The 23617-nt window shown below is 43.2% G+C and overlaps 1 protein-coding gene across 4 annotated transcripts in view; it reads right to left on the bottom strand.

Annotated features, from left to right (window-relative positions):
* Positions 1–6186: 6186 nt before the first annotated feature.
* Positions 6187–23617, bottom strand: part of ANKRD28 (ankyrin repeat domain 28) — a 216046-nt gene continuing 198615 nt past the window's right edge. For all 4 annotated transcript variants that reach the window (XM_070377138.1, XM_070377133.1, XM_070377135.1 and 1 more), the window contains exons 22-28: positions 18987–19074; positions 18814–18897; positions 17552–17697; positions 16870–16952; positions 16333–16415; positions 15291–15382; positions 6187–8113 (exon numbers count right to left, since the gene is read on the bottom strand). In XM_070377138.1, the coding sequence (XP_070233239.1) occupies positions 7827–8113; positions 15291–15382; positions 16333–16415; positions 16870–16952; positions 17552–17697; positions 18814–18897; positions 18987–19074 (863 nt within the window). In that variant the 3' untranslated portion in view covers positions 6187–7826. The remainder of the gene's footprint in view (positions 8114–15290; positions 15383–16332; positions 16416–16869; positions 16953–17551; positions 17698–18813; positions 18898–18986; positions 19075–23617) is intronic.

Genomic DNA, 23617 nt, shown 5'->3' with positions numbered 1-23617 from the left:
GCATATATCCAGAGAAAGCCTTAATTTGAAAAGATACATGAACTCCAATGTTCATGGCAGCACTGTTTACAATTGCCAAGACATGGAAGCAACCTATGCAACCGAGACACGGAATCAAGACATGGAAGCAAAGTATCCACTGGCAGATGGATGCATAAAGACGTGGGGTATGTGTACATACGCAGACACACACACAATGGAGTGTTTACTCGGCCATGACAATAATGAAATAATGCCACTTGCAGCAACATCAACGGACGGACCTAGAGATTATCACAGTAAGTGAAGTAAGCCAGACAAAGAAGGACAAATTATCATAGGATATCACTTGCCGTATGGAAACAAAAAAAAAGATACAAATGAACTTACAAACAGAAAGAGACAGATGTAGAAAATAAGCTTATAGTTACCAAAAGGGAGAGGGAAGGGGAGGGATAAATTAGGAGCTTGAGATGAACATATATCACTAGTAGAATTGATGCCTTTGAACTGTGGTGTTGGAGAAGACTCTTGAGAGTCCCTTGGACAGCAAGGAGATCCAACCAGTCCATTCTGAAGATCAGCCCTGGGATTTCTTTGGAAGGAATGATGCTAAAGCTGAAACTCCAGTACTTTGGCCACCTCATGTGAAGAGTTGACTCACTGGAAAAGACTCTGATGGTGGGAGGGATTGGGGGCAGGAGGAGAAGGGGACGACAGAGGATGAGATGGCTGGATGGCATCACTGACTCGATGGACCTGGGTTTGAGTGAACTCCGGGAGTTGGTGATGGACAGGGAGGCCTGGCGTGCTGGTATTCATGGGGTCGCAGAGAGTCAGACACGACTGAGCGACTGAACTGAACTGAACTGATACATAAAATAGATAACAAACAAGGAGCTACTGTATAGCACAGGGAGCTATACTCAATATTTTATAATAACCTGTAAGAGAAAAGAATCTGAGAAAGGATATCTATTTATGTGTGTATGTGTAACTGATCGATTTGCTGTATGCCTGAGACTAACACAATACTGTCAATCAAATGTATTTCAATTAAAAAAATTCCCCCAAAATTCTTTCCTGTAATTGTTTTCAACAAGTCTCTCTTCAGGGAAAATAACTTTCACAGTGGGTCAACTTTGAGTTTGCCCAGCTACTGACAACACGGTAAGTGGGATCTTCCAGGGAACCATTAGGCAGCGAAAATGATGACAGTTCTCGGGAGTGAGGCTTTGAAAGGGCTCTCGTTTTGCTGTGCTCCTTCCCTGGCTGGCTGGCTGCACCGGCAACATGGGCTTGGTTGTCAAGGCTCCCCCAGAGCTGGAATGAGGAATGCAACCAGAGCAAGTTGTACCACCACGAAGGTCATGGATCTCATCGCGGCTCAGTGGTCCTCGCTGTTTTCACTGACATCACTTGGCAAACACTTCTGGACCATTAGCAATGTCCTAGGTCCTACTCCCACCTGACTCCTTCTCGCCTAACCATAGGCAACCGGGGCATTTCTCCCCAAGCCCCTACACTCACAAGCACCTAGAATGTGAGGAGGCAAAGTCCTTCTCCAGACACCCCCTTTCCTTGAATTCTCTTCGTTCACATTCTGTCATTTATATCATGAATATCATACCATGAATATCATACCATGAATATCAGAACCACAAGGAAGTGCTCTCTAGTATACTGGATCCTACCATCTTTGGGCAGGCACAATGAGGGTTCAAGACCATGTCGAGTGCAAAATTTCCTGTGAACGTGAAAATGCACTGTTTCCACTAGGTCTGAGGCGATGTAACTCACAGTGCTCCGCTGTCACCAGAAGTGAACCACCTCTCCATGTTCGGGCGGGGGTGGTGAACTTTACCGGAAAGCCTGTTTGAGAGCTTAGTGCTCACCTAACCTCAGTCATTGGGCCATGTTCATTTCTAGCTAAAGATTTAAGCGAGTTACATGTCACAGACTAGGGGTGGTGGAGCCAACAGGCATCTAAGAAACACTTTCGATTAAACCAGATCCCCTCTCTTTAAATGCCAACTGATGCTTGGGTTAAGCTATGACATGCTCTGGGCTTCCCTGGTGGCTCGGATGGCATGGAATCTGCCTGCAATGCAGGAGACCGTGGTTCAATCCCTGGGTTACGAGGATCCCCTGGAGAAGGGAATGGCTACCCACTCCAGTATTCTTGCCTGGAGAAGTCCGTGGACAGAGGAGCCTGGTGGGCTACAGCCCATGGGGTCATGAAGAATCAGACACGACTGAGCGACTAATACTTTCACATGCTTTGGGGTTAGTTAAACCTCAGGTTTGCTTTTGGGGATTAGGTTGCCATCTTTGTCTATGCTTTTCCTGCTTTTATTAATTTCTTACTTCAACATTCTTCCACTTTCTCAGCAAAATCTTATGGCATCTCACATCAAAAATTGTACGATTCTTGAGTGCATAAATGGGGGTCTTTTAAATCAAGGATTTTCCCCAACTACCAACTATCACAAATCTTTCTCTCTGGAACAATCACCGCTGACATCCCTCTTGCTTCCCCGACTAAAATGTATGCTTCTTGACAGCAGGAAGTTTATCCCTGGCATAGCTCCGGGCTTTAAGACAGTGCGTGCTGCACAGTATGGACTCAAAAAATGTTTGCTGAAGGCCTTAAAATCGAAAATGCAATTTTTCTTTAGGTTGAGAGAAGGGCACAGAGGAAGAAGTTTTTTAAGATCAAATCAAAATCATGGCTTTTCAGATTAAGGAAATGCCACACCTCAGCCTATATTTCAAACCTAATCAAGAAAGAAGGCAGGTAAGAATCAAAAGGAAGAGGGGTACAACACTCTCTGGGAAATGAGAAATAACACAGACCGAGGAAGGCAGAGAAATGGGGACTCACAGAGTGCTGGAGACGAGCTGAGGGCGCGAGCTAGCTACTGGAGAGCTGGAGCGAATGGCCACAATCAGACATGGGAGGGGCGTGGCACGGCATTGATACCCAACACCTACCCTGTCAGCTCAACACTACCAGGGAAGAACTTTCCAACTCCAAATTCATTTCTGCAGCCCCCTTTTTAATATCTGAACCTCCTACACCAGAAGGGGAACCACAAGAAGGGAAGGAGCAGGCAGACAGCAAAGACTGCGAGGCATGTCCACGGATAAACCTAAAACAATGGCAAGATGGTGTGGCCCACCGCTTCAGGGCTAAGTTCATTGTGAACTGAACTCAAATTCTTCTTCTCTGACAAGCAGCGCCAAGCGCCTCATCTCCCTGAGGCTGGACTCGGCAGTGGCCGATCAACCACTGTGACACAGAGGCCAGACCCGTGCGTGCGGAGGGCAGAGGCGTGACCTGTGCGTGGGGAGGGCAGAGGCGTGACCCGTGCGTGCGGAGGGCAGAGGCGTGACCTGTGCGCGCGGAGGGCAGGCTTGCCTTTTTGTGCTCGGGTCACAGGAACACAGAGCGGGGCAGATGGAGCCCAGTTCACAACGCGGCCAAGTCCAGCCAGGCTCCCGCTTGAGCGCCACCCAGACAAGCCCGCCAGCTACCTGCAGAGGCACAAGTGAGGATGTTCGCTTGACAAGACTTGAAGCAGCAGTAGCAACAGAAACACGAGCAGCTGTCCTTCTCTGAGGCTCCACCGGGAGGACACACACTGGTAGCACGCCGCCTTCCCTGCACTATGCCCAGAGCCTAGCACAGTTCTTGCTTGGCACACGGCAGGTGTTGCGGTATTTGTGTTTCTTCTCAAACTCGTGACCTGGGATAACAAAGCTGAAAGGAACCTACTCATTTAGTGGCCAAGCATATGGTCCAGTTCCAAAATGGCCAGTTTCAACAAGGACTTGAAAGTGTTATCAGAGGTCATCAGGTGACCGAACGCCAAGGGTGGGAACTGCCTGGATGTGAACCTAGGCCCTAATGAATTATGGGCCAAACAAGCTCTGGCAGAATTCAGCTCACCTTTCTGCCTCATTCCTCCTGTGTTAAATGGTGCTATGAATAGGAGCTACCTCATAGGACAGTTGTGTGGATTAAGAGACGGATTTCAAGTACTTGCAACCTTGCCTGGCGCATGACAAACACTGTGTATGCACTTTGTTACTATTATCAGCATTAAGACGATTTGGCAAAGTTATTCAAGTCTTCCTGGCCTGCTCCTCCCATCGCTTATTTATATCTACTTGCTGTCACTTCCATCTAATCTCTGTGCATAATAAATACTTCTGTAGGTTTACATGCTAAGTGCTGATATCCGTTCCATCCACCTCCCCTCCACCAAGCATTTTAAGAACTGCTGATTCTGTTCTCACTCGGGCTATCATTTGCCCCTTCTCCACCTGCTCAAATCAGATTTGTTCCTCAATGTTCTGCCTAAATACCACCTCTTCCAAGAAGTCTGTTCTGACCACCCTTCCCAGAGGGATCTTGCTGTAGTCTTCACTTGCTTCAGTTAGCAGTTCATCAATTACACTTTCACTTTCCACTTTTAGGTACCTACCCTTCCAAGAAGTCTGTTCTCCTCACCCTTCCCACAGGGATCGTGTTGTAGTCTTGACTTGCGTCAGTTAGCAGTTTATCAATTACACTTTCACTTTCCACTTTTAGGCACATACCTTCCCATGATGAAACTATAAGCTCCAAGAGGACCAGACCCCAATTTTGAGGCTCATTTTCTGCCCATTGCCAAGCATGTAGCAGGCAAGCAGTAAGTATTTGTTGAATAACTGTATTTAAAATGCTTGTTTAGAAAGGTTCATCTAAATTCTAAAACAGCTTTATTGAAAATTCAATAAGTTAGTAAAGAAAGGTAAAAACCAGTTACAGTTCAACACTAGTCAGATATTTTGAGGGAAAAAGAAGGTTGCACGTGAAAGACACTTGATTTATTGCATTAAAAAACTTTATTTAAAAGGTCCGATATAAGCCAAATTAAACCCCAAATCAACAGCTATACTTAGCTCCTGAACTAAACGGTACTGTTTGTCTTGTTAAAGGAGGTTATTTGCTATTATCACCACTGCCCTAAAAGCAGTTCCAGAGCAGAAGCTGGTATTATAATACACATCAGATACTTCAGATGTCATCTTCCATGCAGAAGTTAAAAAAGCAAGCAGGCTTTTCTATTCTGTGCGAGTATAAAACCATTACAGAATAGGGCCTGGACGCCTTTGACGCACAAGGTTTAGCTATAAAGGAGCGCGCGGGCGCTGTGCCCCTTCATTCAAGCAGCCCTCGGGTTCCTCCAGTACCAGTGCTGCTGCAGCGTGGCTCACGACGATGCTTTGGGATTTGCCCTCGCTGGTGCTAACCAAAGGAAGTGGCTGATCAAGCCAGGGGACAGCCCATCACAAAATGAGACCGTAAAGCAACGGAACAGCTTCCCTAGTGGGCCAGTGATCGGAAGACCCACTTCACAAGTATTCCTAGTCAGGGCATCATGTACGTAAAATGACGCAAGCTCTGAATTCTGGTGCGTGTGAGGATAAATTAAGAACAGCTTGTTACTTTATAGCTACACCTTGAGTTTCATCAGAGGCAGTAAATCTAACAGTGTGTCTAATGAGTCCTTCTGGAAATGGCTTCAGCAGATGAGTCCAGCAGCCTGCAAAAGAGAAGAGGGCATGTGTCGTCCTGCCGAGGTTCTCCGTGTTCTCTTGGAGGACGGACCCGGGGCCCAAGGACCTAAGTTCCCGGGAAGGAGGGAGGCTCAGCTCCACCTAAGGAAGACCTTTCTAACAGCTGGAGCTGCTCAGCAACTGAGTGGACTGCCCGGTGAGGTAGAGTCACAGCAAGTGTCAGGGTGGGAGGATCACCCTGGTCGAAGGGGCTCCTGCATTTGTTAAGAGGCTAGACTGGATGAACCTCAGGTCTCTTTCAATTCTGAGACTCTAGGAAATTCCCTCAGGGAATTCAGAAGAGAATTCCTAAAAGGAAAGAGAAAGTACACATATGTATACTTTTAGAATCCTCTTGAGTTTTTTTCCTTTTTTTCAAAAGGTACAAAAGAAAATGTAGTCTGCTGTCTTTAAAATGCATATAACACCTTCCTGCCACTAATAATTAGGAAGGGTTCATTATGACTTCTTTATACTATAAAGAAAAGATGGACAATTACATTTATAATTTCTGTAAATATTTTAGAAAAAATGCTTAAAATCTAGTAGTCAATGCCCTAGAAACTTTATAGATTTTTAAGTAATATGCACAGATACAAATACATTATGCATTAAATACAACTCACATCTGTGTTTTATTATACTCTAAAATATACAGGAATCTTGATGTACTGAAAGAGTGCAAGTAAATACAGTATTCAAGCAGTCACTATTTCTATTTACATGCTCATTAATTCTTCAAAAACCCACAAAATTATCAAATAGATCAAAATACTGTTCTGTGTTTTCACACTTTATATTCAGAAAAACCAGCTGATAATTTACAATGTCATAAAGTTTCCAGTTTCACGATACAAAAAGAATAAAATGAAATTGGGAATCACTTTGTCAAAATTTATGGAACTCTACCCCGACCTGGAAGACCCCCTTACATAATTGAAATAATTTTCACTGGGAAGGACAGTTACAGTAAAAGCAGACCCTTATAAATTGTCGTTTAAAAGCCCAACATCAGCCTTCCCCGCCTCTTTTTGTTATTTGAAAGGCAGTCTTCCAATCTGGTTGGCAGTCGCTTCTTTCCCTCAAACAGTAGCATGTTATAAACACGCTACTTTAAATGTGAATAAGACCTAAAGGCTTTAGTATTTTAAACCTTGCCCAGTACAGAAATGCCTTCCAAGAGACCTGATGATGTTAACTTATGAGTAGCAAGGGAGTTTTTCTTTTTGATTCTTCACTAAACAATGACAACAAAAATACCCTAACCCACTGTGGAGGCACGGGGGTGACATAAAGGTGACGAAAGTGTACCATCCAAGTAGTGAGGCTGAAAACGCCACTCCCCAGGACCACTCGGCTGCAACAGGGTGAAAATCATCCACTTCCTGATTTTATCAAATTTCCTTCTTTGAGGAAATTCTTTACATTTTCAAACAAAAATAGTTCAGTTTTAAACCTAAACCATTCAAAACCCGGCAATCAACAGTCTGACCCCAATCTATCACGTGTCTACATCACAAATATTTTCACCCTGACTGCACCCAGTCAGCTGGTTTTCAATTCTAATATTATAAAAGTTGGAATTTTAAAATTTTTATGTAAAAGAAAAAAAATGTAAAAATACATCTGCTTTCTCTCATGGTTTAATACATATTAGAAGGCTTTCAGATGTTTTCTTTTAAAAAAAAAAATCAACATTGAAAACCAAATCTCAGCTTCATTTTCCGAAATATTGAAGTTTGGTTTGGATAATGTCTAGTTTCACCCGCTCCAGTTTCCGCAAAGTGGTGCTCTACTAAAACCCGAGTTATTTGGTCCTTTGGCAATTTGCTGTGCACATCATGCCTATTGTACCAAACTTTTATTGCCCTTAAATTTAGTTGTAGTTTTATTGATAAAATTGAAATCTAGTGTCCTTATCTCTTCTTTCACGATAGTGTTGCTCGTGTGAGCAGATTAGGGTGCAGTGTCCCAAATAACTCCTGGCACTGCAAACCTGAAGCCTACAGCTTCACAAGGCTCTGTGCCATCAAGTGTTCCCCTCTGCTCAAGTCTGTTTCAAGACACTGGAAGTTCCTTCCGTAAACGTGCCTTTACAACTCTTCTTCCTAATGTGATCATATTTCTTCTGTGTGCGCACTCTGCCATCTCTCTTAGGTTGCATTTGTATGTGAGTAAGAAAGTGCCTTTTTCCTGAAAAAGCACAGTGTGAAGCCTCCCCGGGTCTCTGGCTCAGCCGGTCAGTAGGTCTCTGAATCGGAGTCATTGAGCTCGTCCACATCAGTGTATAGGTACTCCTGCTCCCCGCCGATGTTGTTGAAGCTACAGTAGGAGCTGGGTTCATTTCTCATGATGGGCAAGGCTTCGAAGCTGACAGTTTTCGAGGTGTTGGTGTAACGGTTAATGGCATTGAACGTCAGGGATGATAAAGGGCTACTTGACGAGATAGGCATCATGGTGGCCAGAATGAGTGCGAGGCAGTCTGCAACGTCCTTGTTGGGAGCACAGGCCAAAGCTGGGGTATAGCCTGGAATTAAAAACAAGTTTAAAAATCACTCATCCTGAGACTCATTTCACTAAAGAAAGGCAGTAAACCTACCCTGGTCTTCAACCTCAGACATATATTAAATTACTTGGCTTATATAATAAGCTGGCTTAATTAGAATGATTCATCCTCCTGCATCCATCCAAGTTCCCAGATGCTATCAGGCTAGAATAAGGGGGGAAAAGTCTGGTAAAACTTCATTCAGAATGGTGGGGGAGTTTTACCGTTAATTTGTAATTCTGTAGGGAAGGACTTACATGCTGAGAAACCTAAATGTGCACAGATTCGTGAGTGAGGCTATGAGCTGGTGCTCAAAATATGCATGTTCAATGAAAACACATGGCCACCATTTAACTTCTTTTGGGGTCATAGTCCACTGAGAAAAACATAAATCCAACCCTGAGAAAACTTGGATGGATGCAGATAAGTTATGAGATAGTGGAGGAATCATCCATCTGGGACCTCGGTTTCCTCTGTCGTCTGTTACGTTTAAAGCTTTAGGTTTAAAGCTCCTAAATCAAACAAATGTTTCCTTTGTGTATGTTCCCTTCTTCAGTACAAGACTGACTTTAAATGCTGGGCTGGATGAATCACAAGCTGGAATCAAGACTGCCAGGGAAATATCAACAACCTGAGATACGCAGATGACACCAACCAAATGGCAGAAAGTGAAGAGGAACTAAAGAGCCTCCTGATGAGAGTGAGAGGAGAGTGAAAAACCTGGCTTAAAACTCAACATTCAGAAAACTAAGATCATGGCATCCAGTCCCATCACGACAAACAGATGGGAGGAAAGTAGAACAGCGACAGACTATTTTCTTGGCTCTAAAATCAGCGAGAATGGTGACTGCAGCCATGCAAGTCAAAGACGCTTGCGCCCTGGGAGGAAAGCCATGACAAGCCTAGACAGCACTGAAAAGCAGAGACGCCACACGGTCCATCTGGTCAAGGCTATGGCTCTTCCAGTAGCCATGTACCATAAAGAGAGTCGGCCCATGAAGAAGGCTGAGCGCTGAGGAACTGATGCTTTCAAACTGTGGTGCTGGAGAAGACTCTTGAGAGCCCCTCGGGCAGCAAGGACATCAAACCAGTCAATCCTAAAGGAAACCAACCCTGAATGCTCATTGGACGGACTGATGCTAAAGTTGAAGCCCCAGTACTTTGGCCACCTGATGTGAAGAGCTGACTTGCTAGAAAAGACCCTGATGCTGAGAAAGACTGAAGGCAAAAGTAGAAGGGGGTGGCAGAGGATGGACATGAATTTGAGCAAACTCTGGGAGACAGTGATGGACAGGGAAATCTACTGTGCTGCAGTCCATGAGGTCACAAAGAGTCATAGCTGTTTATAATAGCCAGGACATGGAAGCAACCTAGATGTCCATCAGCAGATGAATGGATAAGAAAGCTGTGGTACATATACACAGTGGAGTGTTACTCAGCCATTAAAAAGAATACATTTGAATCAGTTCTAATGAGGTGGATGAAACTGGAGCCAGAGTTTCACTTACAACAGAGTGAAGTAAGCCAGAAAGAAAACCACCAATATAGTATATTAACGCATATATATGGAATTTAGAAAGATGGTAACAATACCCCTGTATACGAGACAGCAAAAAAGACACTGATGTATATAGAACAGTCTTTTGGACTCTGTGGGAGAGGGAGAGGGTGGGATGATTTGGGAGAATGGCATTGAAACATGTATAATATCATATATGAAATGAGTCGCCAGTCCAGGTTTGATGCATGATACTGGATGCTTGGGGCTGGTGCACTGGGACGACCCAGAGGGATGGTACAGGGAGGGAGGAGGGAGAAGGGTTCAGGATGGAGAACACATGTATACTTGTGGCGGACTCATTTTGATATATGGCAGAACCAATACAATATTGTAAAGTTAAAAAAAAAAAAAAAAAAGTCTTAGCGACTGAACAATACCACCACAACAAAGTATCTGTGCAACAAACTGGAAACACTTGTCTGGGTCAGGAAAGACGACAGTGAAAATACAGAGTCTAATTAAATCATCAACGTCTCTTGTTACTGGAGCAATTTATAACTGGATCATTAATCTGAAGGTTAGAATTAATTACAAAATAAGATGGGTACTTACTATGACTTGCCAACTTTGGACCCTGATTACTATCTCATATTGCAAAGTATGCAAGAAGACATCAGGTCACAGGCGACCTTCACTGTCATCTGTTTATTATGCTTTCCATATGGAAAAGCGATATAAAACCTTGAAAATGACCAACAAAGATCATCTATTGGCTATTTGATGTACAGCCTCATAATGTGACCAAATATCTTCTATAGGTTAGCAATTTAGGCTCTTCATTTTAATCTATATTGCTTCTTATTTCCAGAAATATAATTTGCTGACAGTGAAAGTTTCTTTTAAATCAGGTGAGACTGAATTTATCTTAGTACGTGGTACCACTCACTTCTACGGATTTCATGACTGTATTAAACAAACGATTCCCAAATTTCTATGTCCAACCTAGATGTTGCTGACTTTGGGCTCCAGGTCCATACGTCTATATCCAATTACTCACCTGGAGTTGCCAGTGAACTTTTCTCACGTTCCTAAGTGAACCCAGCTCTTCCTCCTACATTCTCATCTTAAACAATGGCCTCCCCTCCCCTGCCCACATCACTCCATGCCAGACTGCAGGCCACGTCTTCCCTCCCCAGGCTCTGATGAATGCCCTTTTGATGGGATTCACTGGAGCCTGGGGAGGGAAGAAACATCAACATTCTTTCATCTGCAACATCTCTGCCGTACTCTGCCCACTCCCTCCTCCCACCCTGACTGTGAACTTGTCACCTAGTCTGACACAAAGATCCTTTGCCACTTGACCTAAGAGACTCTGCTGCTGCTGCTAAGTCGCTTCAGTTGTGTCCGACTCTGTGCGACCCCATAGATGGCAGCCCACCAGGCTCCCCCGTCCCTGGGATTCTCCAGGCAAGAACACTGGAGTGGGTTGCCATTTCACTTTCATGAAAGTGAAAAGTGAAAGTGAAGTTGCTCAGTCGTGTCCGACTCTTAGCGACCCCATGGATTGCAGCCTACCAGGCTCCTCCATCCATGGGATTTTCCAGGCAAGAGTACTGGAGTGGGGTGCCATTGCCTTCTCCCAAGAGACTCTGGTTTGGTGTAACTTAGTACTCAGGCTGCCCTGCATTGTATCTCTATTAAATATGCCACTCTCTCAGAAAGTTTTCTCCCATATTTTCACTTGTCCTTTGGATTCTGGCTCAGAAGGCACTTTGGGGGGGATACCTTCCCCGACATCTCTCACGGCATTCTAGGTTTATTCTAACTGAACTGCTTCAAGGGCCTTCTGACAGCCTGCTTCTTCTCGCTGTTGTTCAAGGCAGCTGGCTGTCCTGGACCCTACGGTGTGTCTGCAGGACTCAGCACACTGCTCAGCACACCATCACCTACACACACCTGCTGAGCTCGATGTGGCCAGGGGCTCTTCTAACCACTCAAAACAGATTTGTGCACACAGACTCCTGCCCTCATATGTTAGAAGATACGCTCTGTGGAAAGAAGGAAAAGGAAGGAATAGAGCAGTGCAATAAGAACTGAGAATGCGATGGGGGTGATCAGCAGGCTGTAGTATAAGAAGGGTAGTCGGGATGGGATTCACTGAATAGATGACACTGGAGCTAAGACTGGAAACAGGTGAAGGGTTTAGTCAAAGACCACTGGGGGCAGAGTGTTGGAAGCCGGAAGAAAGATGATGACGCACATCCACCATCATGTACATGGTGTGAGGAGCCGCCGTGGCAGAACTGGACAAGGGGGTAAGACGAGGAGACAAGCGGGAGTGGTAACAGAAAGAGCTGACCCAGTCGGCCCCAAGAGATCATCTAAGGACTATCAGTAAACTGAGATGCGGATGAGCAGCATCTCCCCACACGCTTCTCTGGCTTCAGTGCTGGGCTTCTCACGGCAGTGGCTGCTCTTACTGTGGAGCACAGCCCTACGGCACTCAGGCTTCAGGAGTTGCGGCCTGTGGGCTCAGCAGCTGTGGCTCCCAGGCTCTAGAGCACAGGCTCAGTAGTTGTGGGCACATGGACTTAGTTGCTCCATGGCATGTCAGATCTTCTCGAACCAGGGATCGAACCCGTGTCTCCTGCACTGGCAGGCAGGTTCTTTATCACTGAGCCACCAGGGAAGCCCCTTCCCACGTATTTTAAAAGGATCCTGGCCAAGGGTGTAGTAGACGGGGAAAAGTGGACATACTTGGATATACTTTGGAGGTGGATCGATAGTACATGTTGGTGCATTGTGCCCTGGGTATGAGGGGGTCAAGGAGCAATTGCAAGGGTGGGAACGGTCATCAGCTGGGCCCAGGCTGTGCCGAGAGCAGGCTTGCAGCGGGGACAGGCCAGCAGTCCAGGTCTGGGCCTGTGCATCAGACACTCACAGGGTGCGCTGTCAGTCAGGCAGCTGGAGACACAACTTACACATTCTCAGCACAGATGCAGTGTTCAGAACCCCAGAACTGGATGAGGTCACCCAGAGAGTGAGTGTAGGAAGTGTTGTTCAGTCACTAAGCTGTGGCCAACTCTTTGCAACCCCATGAACTGCAGCATGCCAGGCTCCCTACTCCTTCACTATCTCCCTGAGTTTGCTCAAACTCGTGTCCATTCAGTGATGCCATCCTACCATCTCATCTTCTGTCACCCCTTCTCCCTTGGCCTTCAATCTTTCCCAATCAGGGTCTTTTCCAGTGAGTCAGCTCTTTGCATCAGGAAGGCAAAGTACTGGAGCTTCAGCTTCAGCATCAGTCCTTCCAATGAGTATTCAGGGTTGATTCTCTTTAGGATGGACTGGTTTGATCTCCCTGCTGTCCAAGGGACTCTCAAGAATCGTTTTCAGCACCACAGTTTGAAAGTATCAATTCTTGGGTGCTCAGCCTTCTTCATGGTCTGACTCTCACATCTGGACATGATAACTGGAAAGAACCATAGCTTTAACTATATAGACTTTTGTTGGCAAAGTGATGGCTCTGCTTTCTAATATGTTCTCCAGGTTTGTCACAGCTTTCCTTTCAAGGAGCAAGTGTCTTTTAACTTCATGGCTGCAGTCTGCAGTGATTTTGGAGCCCAAGAAAATAAAGCCTGTCACTGTTCCCACTTTCCCCCCATCTATTTGCCATGAAGTGATGGGACTAGATGCCATGATCGTAAGTTTTTTCAATGTTGAGTTTTAAGCCAGCTTTTTCACTCCCCTCTTTTGCCCTTATCAAGAGGCTCTTTAGTTCTTCGCTTTCTGCCAATAGAGTGGTATCATCTGTGTATATGAAGTTGTTGATATTTCTCCTAGCAATCTTGATTCCAGCTTGTGATTCATCCAGCCCAGCATTTCGCATGATGTACTCTGCACAGAAGTTAAATATGCAGGGTGACAATACACAGCCTTGATGTACTCCTTTCCCAGTTTTGAACCAGTCTGTTGTTTCACGTCTGGTTCTAACTGTTGCTTCTTGACCTGCATACAGATTTCTCAGGATGCAGGTAAGGTGGTCTAATACTCCCACCTCTTTAAGAATTTTCCAGTCTGTTGTGAACCACACAAAGGCTTTAGTGTCCAATGAAACAGAAGTAGATGTGTAGAGAAGGCAAAAAGAATGAAGTACTGAACTTGAGAGCCCTCCAATAGTAACAGGTTGAGGAGAAGAGAGAGAAACTTAGCAAAAGAAACTGAAGATAGTACTGTAGGAGGAAAGCCAAGAAAGTGTGGAGTCCAGAAAGCCACATAAAGAAAATGCAAAAAAATGGGTATACCTGAAACTAACAGAACATTGTATGTCACACTTCAAAAAAAAAAAAAAAAAAAAAATCAGTAAAATAAAAAATACTCAGTTCCAGTAAATATAGTTATTTAACAACAAAATAAGAAGTTATAAACCCTCATCCAGTTACTAATTCAAGGAACCAGATATTTGTGAATGAAGAACACCCCTAAGAAGGACACTGTAACAAGCATCATGTGCATTCTCTCTGACCCACCCTTATCCTGCCGTAAGAGATCTCCATCTGCTGGTCCAGGGAACAGCGTGCGGCAAATGCAAAGTGTGGAGACTACTTGGGGGAGTATCAGACACTAGCTATGGCAGACTGCAACCTTAACATCTGGTATTTCACATACATTTAAATTCCACATTAGAAGCCTATTCCTAAGGAAGGAATGATCGGTTGTGTCGAATTCTGGATGTAAAGTCAAAGCAGAGCTGACCCTAACACTGTGGAGGGCACTGGTGGTCTTGCTGAGCACAGTGCTGCAGTGTGGCGGGGGTGAGGTCTGACCAGAGGGGATTCAAGGGAGAAAGAAAGAGGAGAAGAACTGGAGACAGAGGGAGAAATGGCTCCTGAGTAACTGTGCTGCAAAGGGGGACAGGGAAATATGGCCACAGCAGGAGCAGAGGGAGTAATGAAAGGTGTGTTACGATGAGAGAAATGATGTTTTTTTGCAAAGAGATCCTATAAAAGCCATTATTATAAGACACAAAGCAAAGAGATGCTACAGTGACTGCCTCAGGCAGGCAGAGGACAGCACCCAGCACATGGATGGGAAGATAGATTCTGATAAAACCTGGCATTCAAGTAAGGGCCTTGATAAATGTTTGCTGAAAGAACAAATTCTTTGAATACTAAAAGAACAGAGGTGGTATCACTAAACCAAAGTTAATAAACCCTAACTCTGATTTGGGCTTCCCAGCTGGCACAGCTGGTAAAGAGAATCTGCCTGCCAATGCAGGAGACCCAGGTTCGATCCCTGGGTCGGGAAGATCCCCTGGAGGAGGAAATGGCAACCCCTGGAAAATCCCATGGACAGAGGAGGCTGGCGGGCTATAGTCCATGGGGTCGCAAAGAGCTGGACTTGACTGAGTGACTGAGCAGGCAAACACAACTCTGATTTAACAGATACATGGAACTCAGGAGTTCACCTGTTGGATGGACTTTCCCTGTTTCTCCTTCCCTTGTTCCCTTTGCACAAGGTAAGCCCCAGTCAGTATTAGCTCCAGCTCTCCTCTCTGACCAATAAAAAATCCCCAAGTCTCCTTTCCTTCAAGTATGGATCACTGAAAGGCCAACGCTGTCTAACAGGTTAGGGAAAGAGGAAGCAGACGCTACTCACCATTCTCATCGACCGCAAGCACACTTGCCCCTTTCCCCAGGAGTTCCTGAACCACCATTGTCAGCCCGTTTCGGGCAGCAACATGCAGAGGTCTGGAGAGAAAAAAATACGTGTACACATCCATGTGTGCAGGCCCACACGTGTGTGTGCTCACTCTCTACCCTGGTTGCTGAAGGCCATTTACGCTAGGCTATGGAGACCCACAGACGCAAACCGGAGGCCCCTGGTCCCAACGGCAGTGACGAGAGGAGTGAGGCCCGGGAGAGCCAGGACCCAGAGCGCCTGTCAGCGCTGCACCCAGCACCGGCCATCAGCAGCTCCCACTTCTACCAGACTCTCGTGCCACTTTCCTTCAAGACCAACGTTTAGAAAGATTTACTAACTAAACTGCAATCTTAAGTTGTTTTAAGAAATGCAGTTGGCAAACACATGTATTAAACAATAAAAACTGTAAACTGCAACAGCGCAAGTGCCAACAGGTTTTGAAGACAGTTTACAGGTTCCGTGACTCATTCTGGACCCTTCAGGGATCTGACTGAGACCTGAATGGGAACATTATTGTAAGATTCTTCTCTTTACTAAGTCTCAAAGCAGAACAGCAAATGAAAATGGTGAGGAACAACGGGAGACGCTGGGTCAGGATTTAGGTGGTCACCCAGGACTGGCGGCTCACATTAAGAGCCTGATTATTTCTGAAATCTCTCTAGCTACAGACATGTGTAAAACTTTGTGCCTCATTTGTTGTTAAGTGTATTATTCCAGTTGGTTACTGTAAAACACACAGAATAGTATTACTTTTCACCATAAACCTGGATTGACAAACAACCTATTATTTTCAAGAATAAGGGTTTCAGTTCAAAAACTTAAATAATGTCTTTTAATTATGATGATTTTAGAAATGAGTTTTGTCAATTATAAGAACTGTTTTTTTTATTTTTTAATTGCTTCTGTGACAGATTCCAGTCATATTAGAAAAGAATTCCATTAATCATTTTTATAATTAAAGGTTCCAAGGTTTACACTAGACACTGGAAGTACTCACGTTTGCAAAGCTGCATTGGTTGCATTGATGAGGTTTCTATCTGTTATCTTTTCCAGTATTAACAAGGCACTAGTTTCATGACCCTAAAATTATGACAAATAACTCTTAAAAACTTCGGCACCATCAAGGGTAACTTTATACACTCAATACACCCCAGTCGTCATCCATATTTTATATATATATATGTATATACCACCATTCATATGCTATGCATTTTCTTGGCTAATGTCTTAAATATACATCCAAACATGAATTGGTGTAATGGGGTTACAGAAGAGGACAAGAATATTTAAGGTTAGAGACATTAGAGACAGACAATAATTACATTTAAGCCTGTGGTCCAAAACTTGCTTGGCTTACTGGAAATTTCATGTACCATAGTGCTTCACACATAAGTAAATATTTTTTCCAAGAAATCTGATGCCAGTGATTATTAGACAGGTTTGGTCCCTAGCTCTGTTCATTTTAGTTAAGTGGAAAAACCTTAAATGCCACTGTCGATATTAACAATCAAAAAATATTAAGATGTGTACCTACCTTACTGCAAGCCAAATGGAGGGCGGTGTTTTTACTGTTATCTTGTAAAGTCAGATCTGCACTAGCACTGCTAACCAGCATCTCTGGGAGGAAAAATTGTATCAACTCTTTTGTATATGAACATACACCTCAGATTACTAATAACTCACTGTAGAGAAATGAAGACAGAAAGGAAAAATATCCCTCTGGCAAAAACACACTGCAAAATAAAGGTCTACATTATATCCTCGTGTGTGTGTGTGTTGTACAAGGAACAGACAAGAACAGCAACTGACACTCATTCTGTGAGCGCTTACTGTACTTCGGCCTGTTCTAAGTGCTCTAGATTTACAGTAACGCATTCACCTCTCAGAACAACCCCGTGAGGAGGTGCTGTTCCTTTTGTCACTGTACGGATGGAAACATTGAGGCATGAGGCCACCCAGCTGGCAGATCCAGGACTCACATGCAGTCTGACTCCACAGTCAGGCTTCTTGACCATCCTAACACTGCCTGCTAACACGAGGGCAAATGAAAATACTGTGGGCCTAAAAGAAAACATGAGTGTAGGCAGGTAAAAGGGTTTAAGTCTGAGGAATGGTGAGATAACTAATGGAAAATTCAGTGAACCAGAGTGGAAGCTATATCGTACATAAGCAACATTCACACTTAGAACAACAAAAGCCTCAAGCGGTTTCTTTACCAACTGTGTTTGTCTGTCCGTTTTCTGCAGCCATCATGAGAGGTGTTTTCCCAGAGGAGTCCACAGAGTTCACGTGAGCATTATGGCTGAGCAGAAGCTGCAGACACTCCACATGGTCTGTGAAGGCGGCTGCGTGCAGAGGAGTTCTGCCCACAGAGAAATGCAAAGACTGGGCTAAATCTGTACGTGTATATTCTTAATTTATAACAAGCAACTTTCAAGGATTTACATACCAGGCTATAAAACCATTGCCTGGATACAAATAGGCTTACTAATTCCTGCCACAAAAATTTGTATTTTTGATAACTATTATTTAGGTAAACTAATGGGTAAATTATGAAACTGCCAAAAAAAATTACATCATTAAAGGAACCTTTGAAAGAAACAAATCCGGCCCCAAATACTGTCATCTATTACAACTGTTAGACTCTTCATAATTAGAAATGTTAACTTTATTAAAAAACAGTCTTTAGGGGGACTCCCTGGTGGTCCAGTGGTTAAGAATCCACCTTGCAATGCAGGCAACACAGGTTCAATTCCTGGTTCATGAACTAAGATCCCACATGCCACAGCACCTGTGTGCTGAGACTGGACACAACCGAACACATTAAAAAAAAAAAAATCTGCCTTGCAATGCAGGGGATGAGAGTTCGATCCCTGGTGGAGGAACTAAGATCCCACTGAGCCTGTGTGCCACAATTACTGAGTCCACACACTCAGAGGCTGTGTACCACAACTAGAGTCCTTGAGTCACAACAAAAAATGCTGTCACAATTAAGACTCAACACAGCCAAACAAAAAAAACAAACAATAACAACAAAGAGCCTTTGGGTAACAAGCACGTGCTAAGTTGCTTCAGTTGTGTTCGACTCTTGGTAACTATGGACTGTGGCCCACCAGGCTCCTCTATCTATGGGAGTCTCCAGGCAAGAATACTGGAGTGGGTTGCCATTTCCTACTCCAGGGGCTCTTCCTGACTCTGACAGGAGTCTCTTCCATCTCCTGCGCTGGCAGGCAGGTGCTTTATCATGCACGCCACCTGGGAAGCCCAACAAGAACGTATGTTTTTAACAAAGGGAAATCTTTAGCCAGTTTTCCTGGTCAAGGGAGAAAAGCCTTTTATAATGAGAATATAATTAAGATTTTGCAACAATTTATACTTGTAAATATAAAACCAACCTTTAGGTAATAATGGGGTTTCTTTAAATTCTCCCATATTAATCTAATAACTGATGAAATTTTCTACATGGTTGAATTCCTACCTTCCTTTTGAATCTGTGGCGTTCACAATGCTGGAGCCTAATGTATCAATTAACATCTCAGCAGCACCTTCGTTGTCATTTATTCTGTGAAGGTAACAAGGTGATCACTCTCAAAGCTATGCTTTATTTCTTAAATATTCAAATCAAATCCAATTCATTCTGCCTTTACTTACACAGCACAATGCAACGGACTGAAAGCATTTCCTTCTGTTTTCTGGAAAACGTCTTGTTCTAAAAGGAGTTCTACACATGTCTCATGACCTAGATAAGTAAATGGGAATCAGATATTAAAATACCAAGAAAATACTGAGGTGTCCATACATATCCACATATCCCAACAGATTAAAAAAAGGCTTTACATGGATTACAAGTAGTCAGTTCAGTTCACTGAACCCATTAAACATCACAGTTTTAGACACTTTGAAATCCAAAGTACAACTTCAGCAGTTTATTATTGACATGACAAATACTTTGTGGGGGACAAAAATTAGTCTCACTTTTTCCATGGTGACCAATTAAGAGTTATTTGGGCATTATTTCTTGAAATGACCTATTTACATATAAATAGTGTAACTTTCGGAGAAGGCAATGGCACCCCACTCCAGAACTCTTGCCTGGAGAATCCCACGGATGGAGGAGCCTGGAAGGCTGCAGTCCATGGGGTTGCTGAGGGTTGGACACGACTGAGCAACTTCACTTTCACTTTTCACTTTCCTGCATTGGAGAAGGAAATGGCAACCCACTCCAGTGTTCTTGACTGGAGAATCCCAGGGACGGGGGAGCCTGGTGGGCTGCCGTCTATGGGGTCGCACAGAGTTGGACATGACTGAAGCGACTTAGCAACAGCAGCAGTGTAACTTTCAAAATAATATATATTTACGTAACATTGTTGTTTTAGTAGCTAAGTCACGTCTGACTCTCTGAGAGCCCATGGATTGTAGCCCACCAGGCTTCTCTGTCCTGGGATTTTCCAAGCAACAACAATACTGGCGTGGGCTGCCCTTTCCTTCTCAGGGGATCTCACCGATCCAGGGATTGAACCTGTGCTCCTGCATTGGCAGGCAGGTTCTTTACTAGTAAGCAACCAGGGAACAACTATTTATGGAGCACAATTAACTTCAGAATTGAAATATTTTCTGGTTATAGGAATGAGCCAATGGTATTATTTTACAGAAGTGTTTAGAGGGAAAAAAAAGTACACGTCCCTGTCCCCACACCCAGTTCTACTCTCTGGACCTACTGCCTTACAGTTCCAGAACATTTTTAGGCATATACAACTGCATGTACATAACACATACTTTTTCATTTTTATGCAACTGGGACATTCTGCAAGTTGTTTTTTACTTAAAAAACTATATGTCTTTTCATAGTAGTGTATGTAGACATCCTATTGCTGAATGTTTGGGAGAATGTCACAGTATCAGAACATATCATAAATGATTTAATCTCTATAATTATGGATTTCAAGGTGACTGCTAGTTTTTCTTTGTGATATAATCATCAATGTTATAAATGAAATATTTCAGATCTTAAAGAGAAAAGTATTTATTTCTTTTGTATTTCCAAGAACAATTTTCTGGAAATGATATTGCTGAGCTAAAGGGCAATAACTGATTACTAGTAAGTATCAGGTCCACACTTTTTCTTTTTTTCAACAATTTTGTTTATTTTTGGCTGTGCTCTGTCTTCACTGCTGTGCAGGCTTTTCTCTAGTTGCAGAGACCAGGGGCTACTCTGCAGTCTTGGTGTTAAGGCTTCTCTTGTTGCAGAGCATGGGTTTTAGGCGGCTCCAGGCTCTAGAGCACAGGCTCAGCAATATTCTCCATCAGGGACTGAACCCATGTCTCCAGCACTGGCAGGCGGATTCTTTACCACTGAGCCACCAGGGAAGCCCCCAGGCGCACAGTTTTTAATAGCAACTTTAAAAATGGGAAAACCCAAACCCCAGATTGTCTTAAGCCCAATTGTCAAAGGCAGGGTTTTAGTAAAAGCGCCCTCGTTGCTGCGTTAATGATGGAAAGTTACATCCTGCTTCTACCTTGTTAGTCATTTGGGATCCACATTAGGAGTAAAGTAGATTCTTAAAGAGCCTCTTAATTTATTTCCATGGCTTAATATTTGGTTAGCAAAGTGATGCTTTATTTCTTTTACCCTAGCATTCTCAAACAACAGTTCAACTTAATTGTTACACTATAATCGTTTCTACCAGGAGAAGAAAGTATGTTCTAGGAAACCTGTGGTTATGCTCCGTCACCTGTGAGTTCTTTCATCTAGTGGTTCTCACCTGGAGCAATTTTAGCCCTCAGAGGACATCTGGCCACATCTAGAGACATTTCTGCTTATGACATTGGAGATGGGGTAGCAAAGTGCTGTGGCATCTAGTGGGTAAAAGGCAGGGCTGCTGCTAAACCTCTTGCAAGCACAGGACAGTCACAACAAAGGATTAAACACTGTCTGGCCCCAAATGTCAACAGTGCTGAGAAACCCTGCTTTAGCTCTCCCTCTCCAAATGTTAACTCATGGCCAAGAAGTAGTGAAGGTCAATGGTCCAGTATTGATTTGAGGGTTTCCTATTTTCCTGGGATAGCAGTTCTCAAGGTGTGGTCTGGGAGCTCCAGGGTGGGACTGCAAACTATTCTTTTCTTAAAACAAGACATCAAAGAAATTTGCTACTGTATTTTTTTTTAAATAGTTATTTTCTCATAAAAATGCTATTTATATTAACATGTAATAGATTTATTATTATTTTAAAATAAACATCTTTAAATTTCTCAGTCCTAATTTACCATACAGTAAATATTAATAGCTATAAGCCACAGGTCCTGAAACGGAAAGATGTGGGAGTCACCGCCTGAGCAGACTGTGGACAGCTAAAAGGGAGTCCTGGGGCCAGCAGTCATCGCTGGATCATGTTAAGCTGAAAACCTTCACTTTGTGTCCTGGGTTATAAAAGAAGGAGAAAACTGGTCTCCTTATGTTTTAGAGGGATATTTTGAAGATGCTTATAAGCATCAAAAAAATTTGATACATTTTTGAAAGGAACACATGAGATCATGTAAATATTCTTAGTTCTGTGGCTAAATGACTCCACAAACCAAAATCTGAATGTTAAAGCTGAGTATGTATAACCAGTTCTCTTCTAAAGTGTTGCCATCAATCCATTTTAAGAGAGTGTTTTCTGTTCTGTTGGAGTGCTTCCAATTTTCTTTTCAGCTGTACAATTACTAGTCAAAGTAAAACTATTTACATATTCTACTCTCAGAATGCCAAAATTATAAAATAGCCTTTTGTCTGTAAATATGGTATTAATTTTACACTGCCTTTACATTCTCTGTACATGGAGGCAACACACATCTAATTCCTTCCAGCTCAATTCAGAATCATTACCAATTCTACTAGAGCCTGGAAATTAGACACATCTGTTACGATCTTTAAATGGCAACCCGGCATGTAGTTTGGGCAAAATTTTGTCTTGTACACAATGTGCTCAGAGAGGCTAAATTCAGCAGTGATAGAGTAGGGAACTCACTTAAAGAAAACCATGTTCTCCAGAAGGACCTGGTAGGAATGTTATAATAATAAATACCAACTCTCAAAGGACTGATTTTTTTACTGATCAAAAAAAAAAAAAAAAAACACACAAAAAAAAAAAAAAAAAAACACACAATAAAAGTCTGCTTCAAAATAGTTTTATCTCACTGATTCCTTAAATAAATTTCCCATGTCTAGATGTCTTACTCCTATTTGATTTTCCCGATACTTGTAAGATGTCAAATTATACTGTAAAGCAAAGGAAGAGCTGAAATCCAAAGGTTTTTATTGTTTCAAATCTGCTCTGGCTAAAGATCTGGTATAGTAAAAAAAATGAAACTGACTAAGCTTTTGAATTAGGAATATATTTAACTATTCAAGTTTTCCATGGTACATGATGGTGTGATCACTCACCTAGAGCTAGACATTCTGGAATGTGAAGTGAAGTGGGCCTTAGGAAGCATCACTATGAACAAAGCTAGTGGAGGTGATGGATTTCCAGCTGAGCTATTTCAAATCCTAAAAGATGATGCTGTGAAAGTGCTGCACTCAATATGCCAGCAAATTTGGAAAAACTCAGCAGTGGCCATAGGACTGGAAAAGGTCAGTTTTCATTCTAATCCCAAAGAAAGGCAATGCCAAAGAATGCTGAAACTACCGCACAACTGTACTCATCTCACATGCTAGCAAAATGATGCTCAAAATTCTCTAAGCTAGGCTTCAACAGTACTTTAACCAAGAAATTCCAGATGTTCAAGATGGATTTAGAAAGGGCAGAGGAACCAGAGATCATATTGCCAACATCTGCTGGATCACAGAAAAAGCAAGAGAGTTCCAGAAAAACACCTACTTCTGCTTCACTGACTACGCTTAAAGCCTTTGACTGTGTGTATTGCAACAAACTGTGGAAAATTCTTAAAGAGACAGGAATACCAGACCACCTGACCTGCCTCTTGAGAAACCTGTGTGCAGGTCAAGAAGCAACAGTTAGAACCACACATGGAACAAAGGCCTGGCTCAAAATTGGGAAAAGAGTCTGTCAAGGCTGTATACAGTCACCCTGCTTATTTAACTTCTGTGCAGAGTACATCACATGAATTGCCGGGATGAAGCTTAAGCTGGAATCAAGATTGCCAGGAGAAATATCAATAACTTCAGATATGAAGATGATACCACCCTTATCGCAGAAAGCAAAGAAGAACTAAAGAGCCTCTTGATGAAGGTGAAAGAGGAGAGTGAAAAAACTGGCTTAAAACTCAACGTTCAAAAAAGG

The sequence above is a fragment of the Bos mutus genome, chromosome 1 (assembly GCF_027580195.1).
Source record: "Bos mutus isolate GX-2022 chromosome 1, NWIPB_WYAK_1.1, whole genome shotgun sequence".
NCBI lineage: Eukaryota > Metazoa > Chordata > Mammalia > Artiodactyla > Bovidae > Bos > Bos mutus.
The sequence above is the reverse complement of the archived record's forward strand: the minus strand, read 5'-3'. Positions and strand labels throughout refer to the sequence as shown.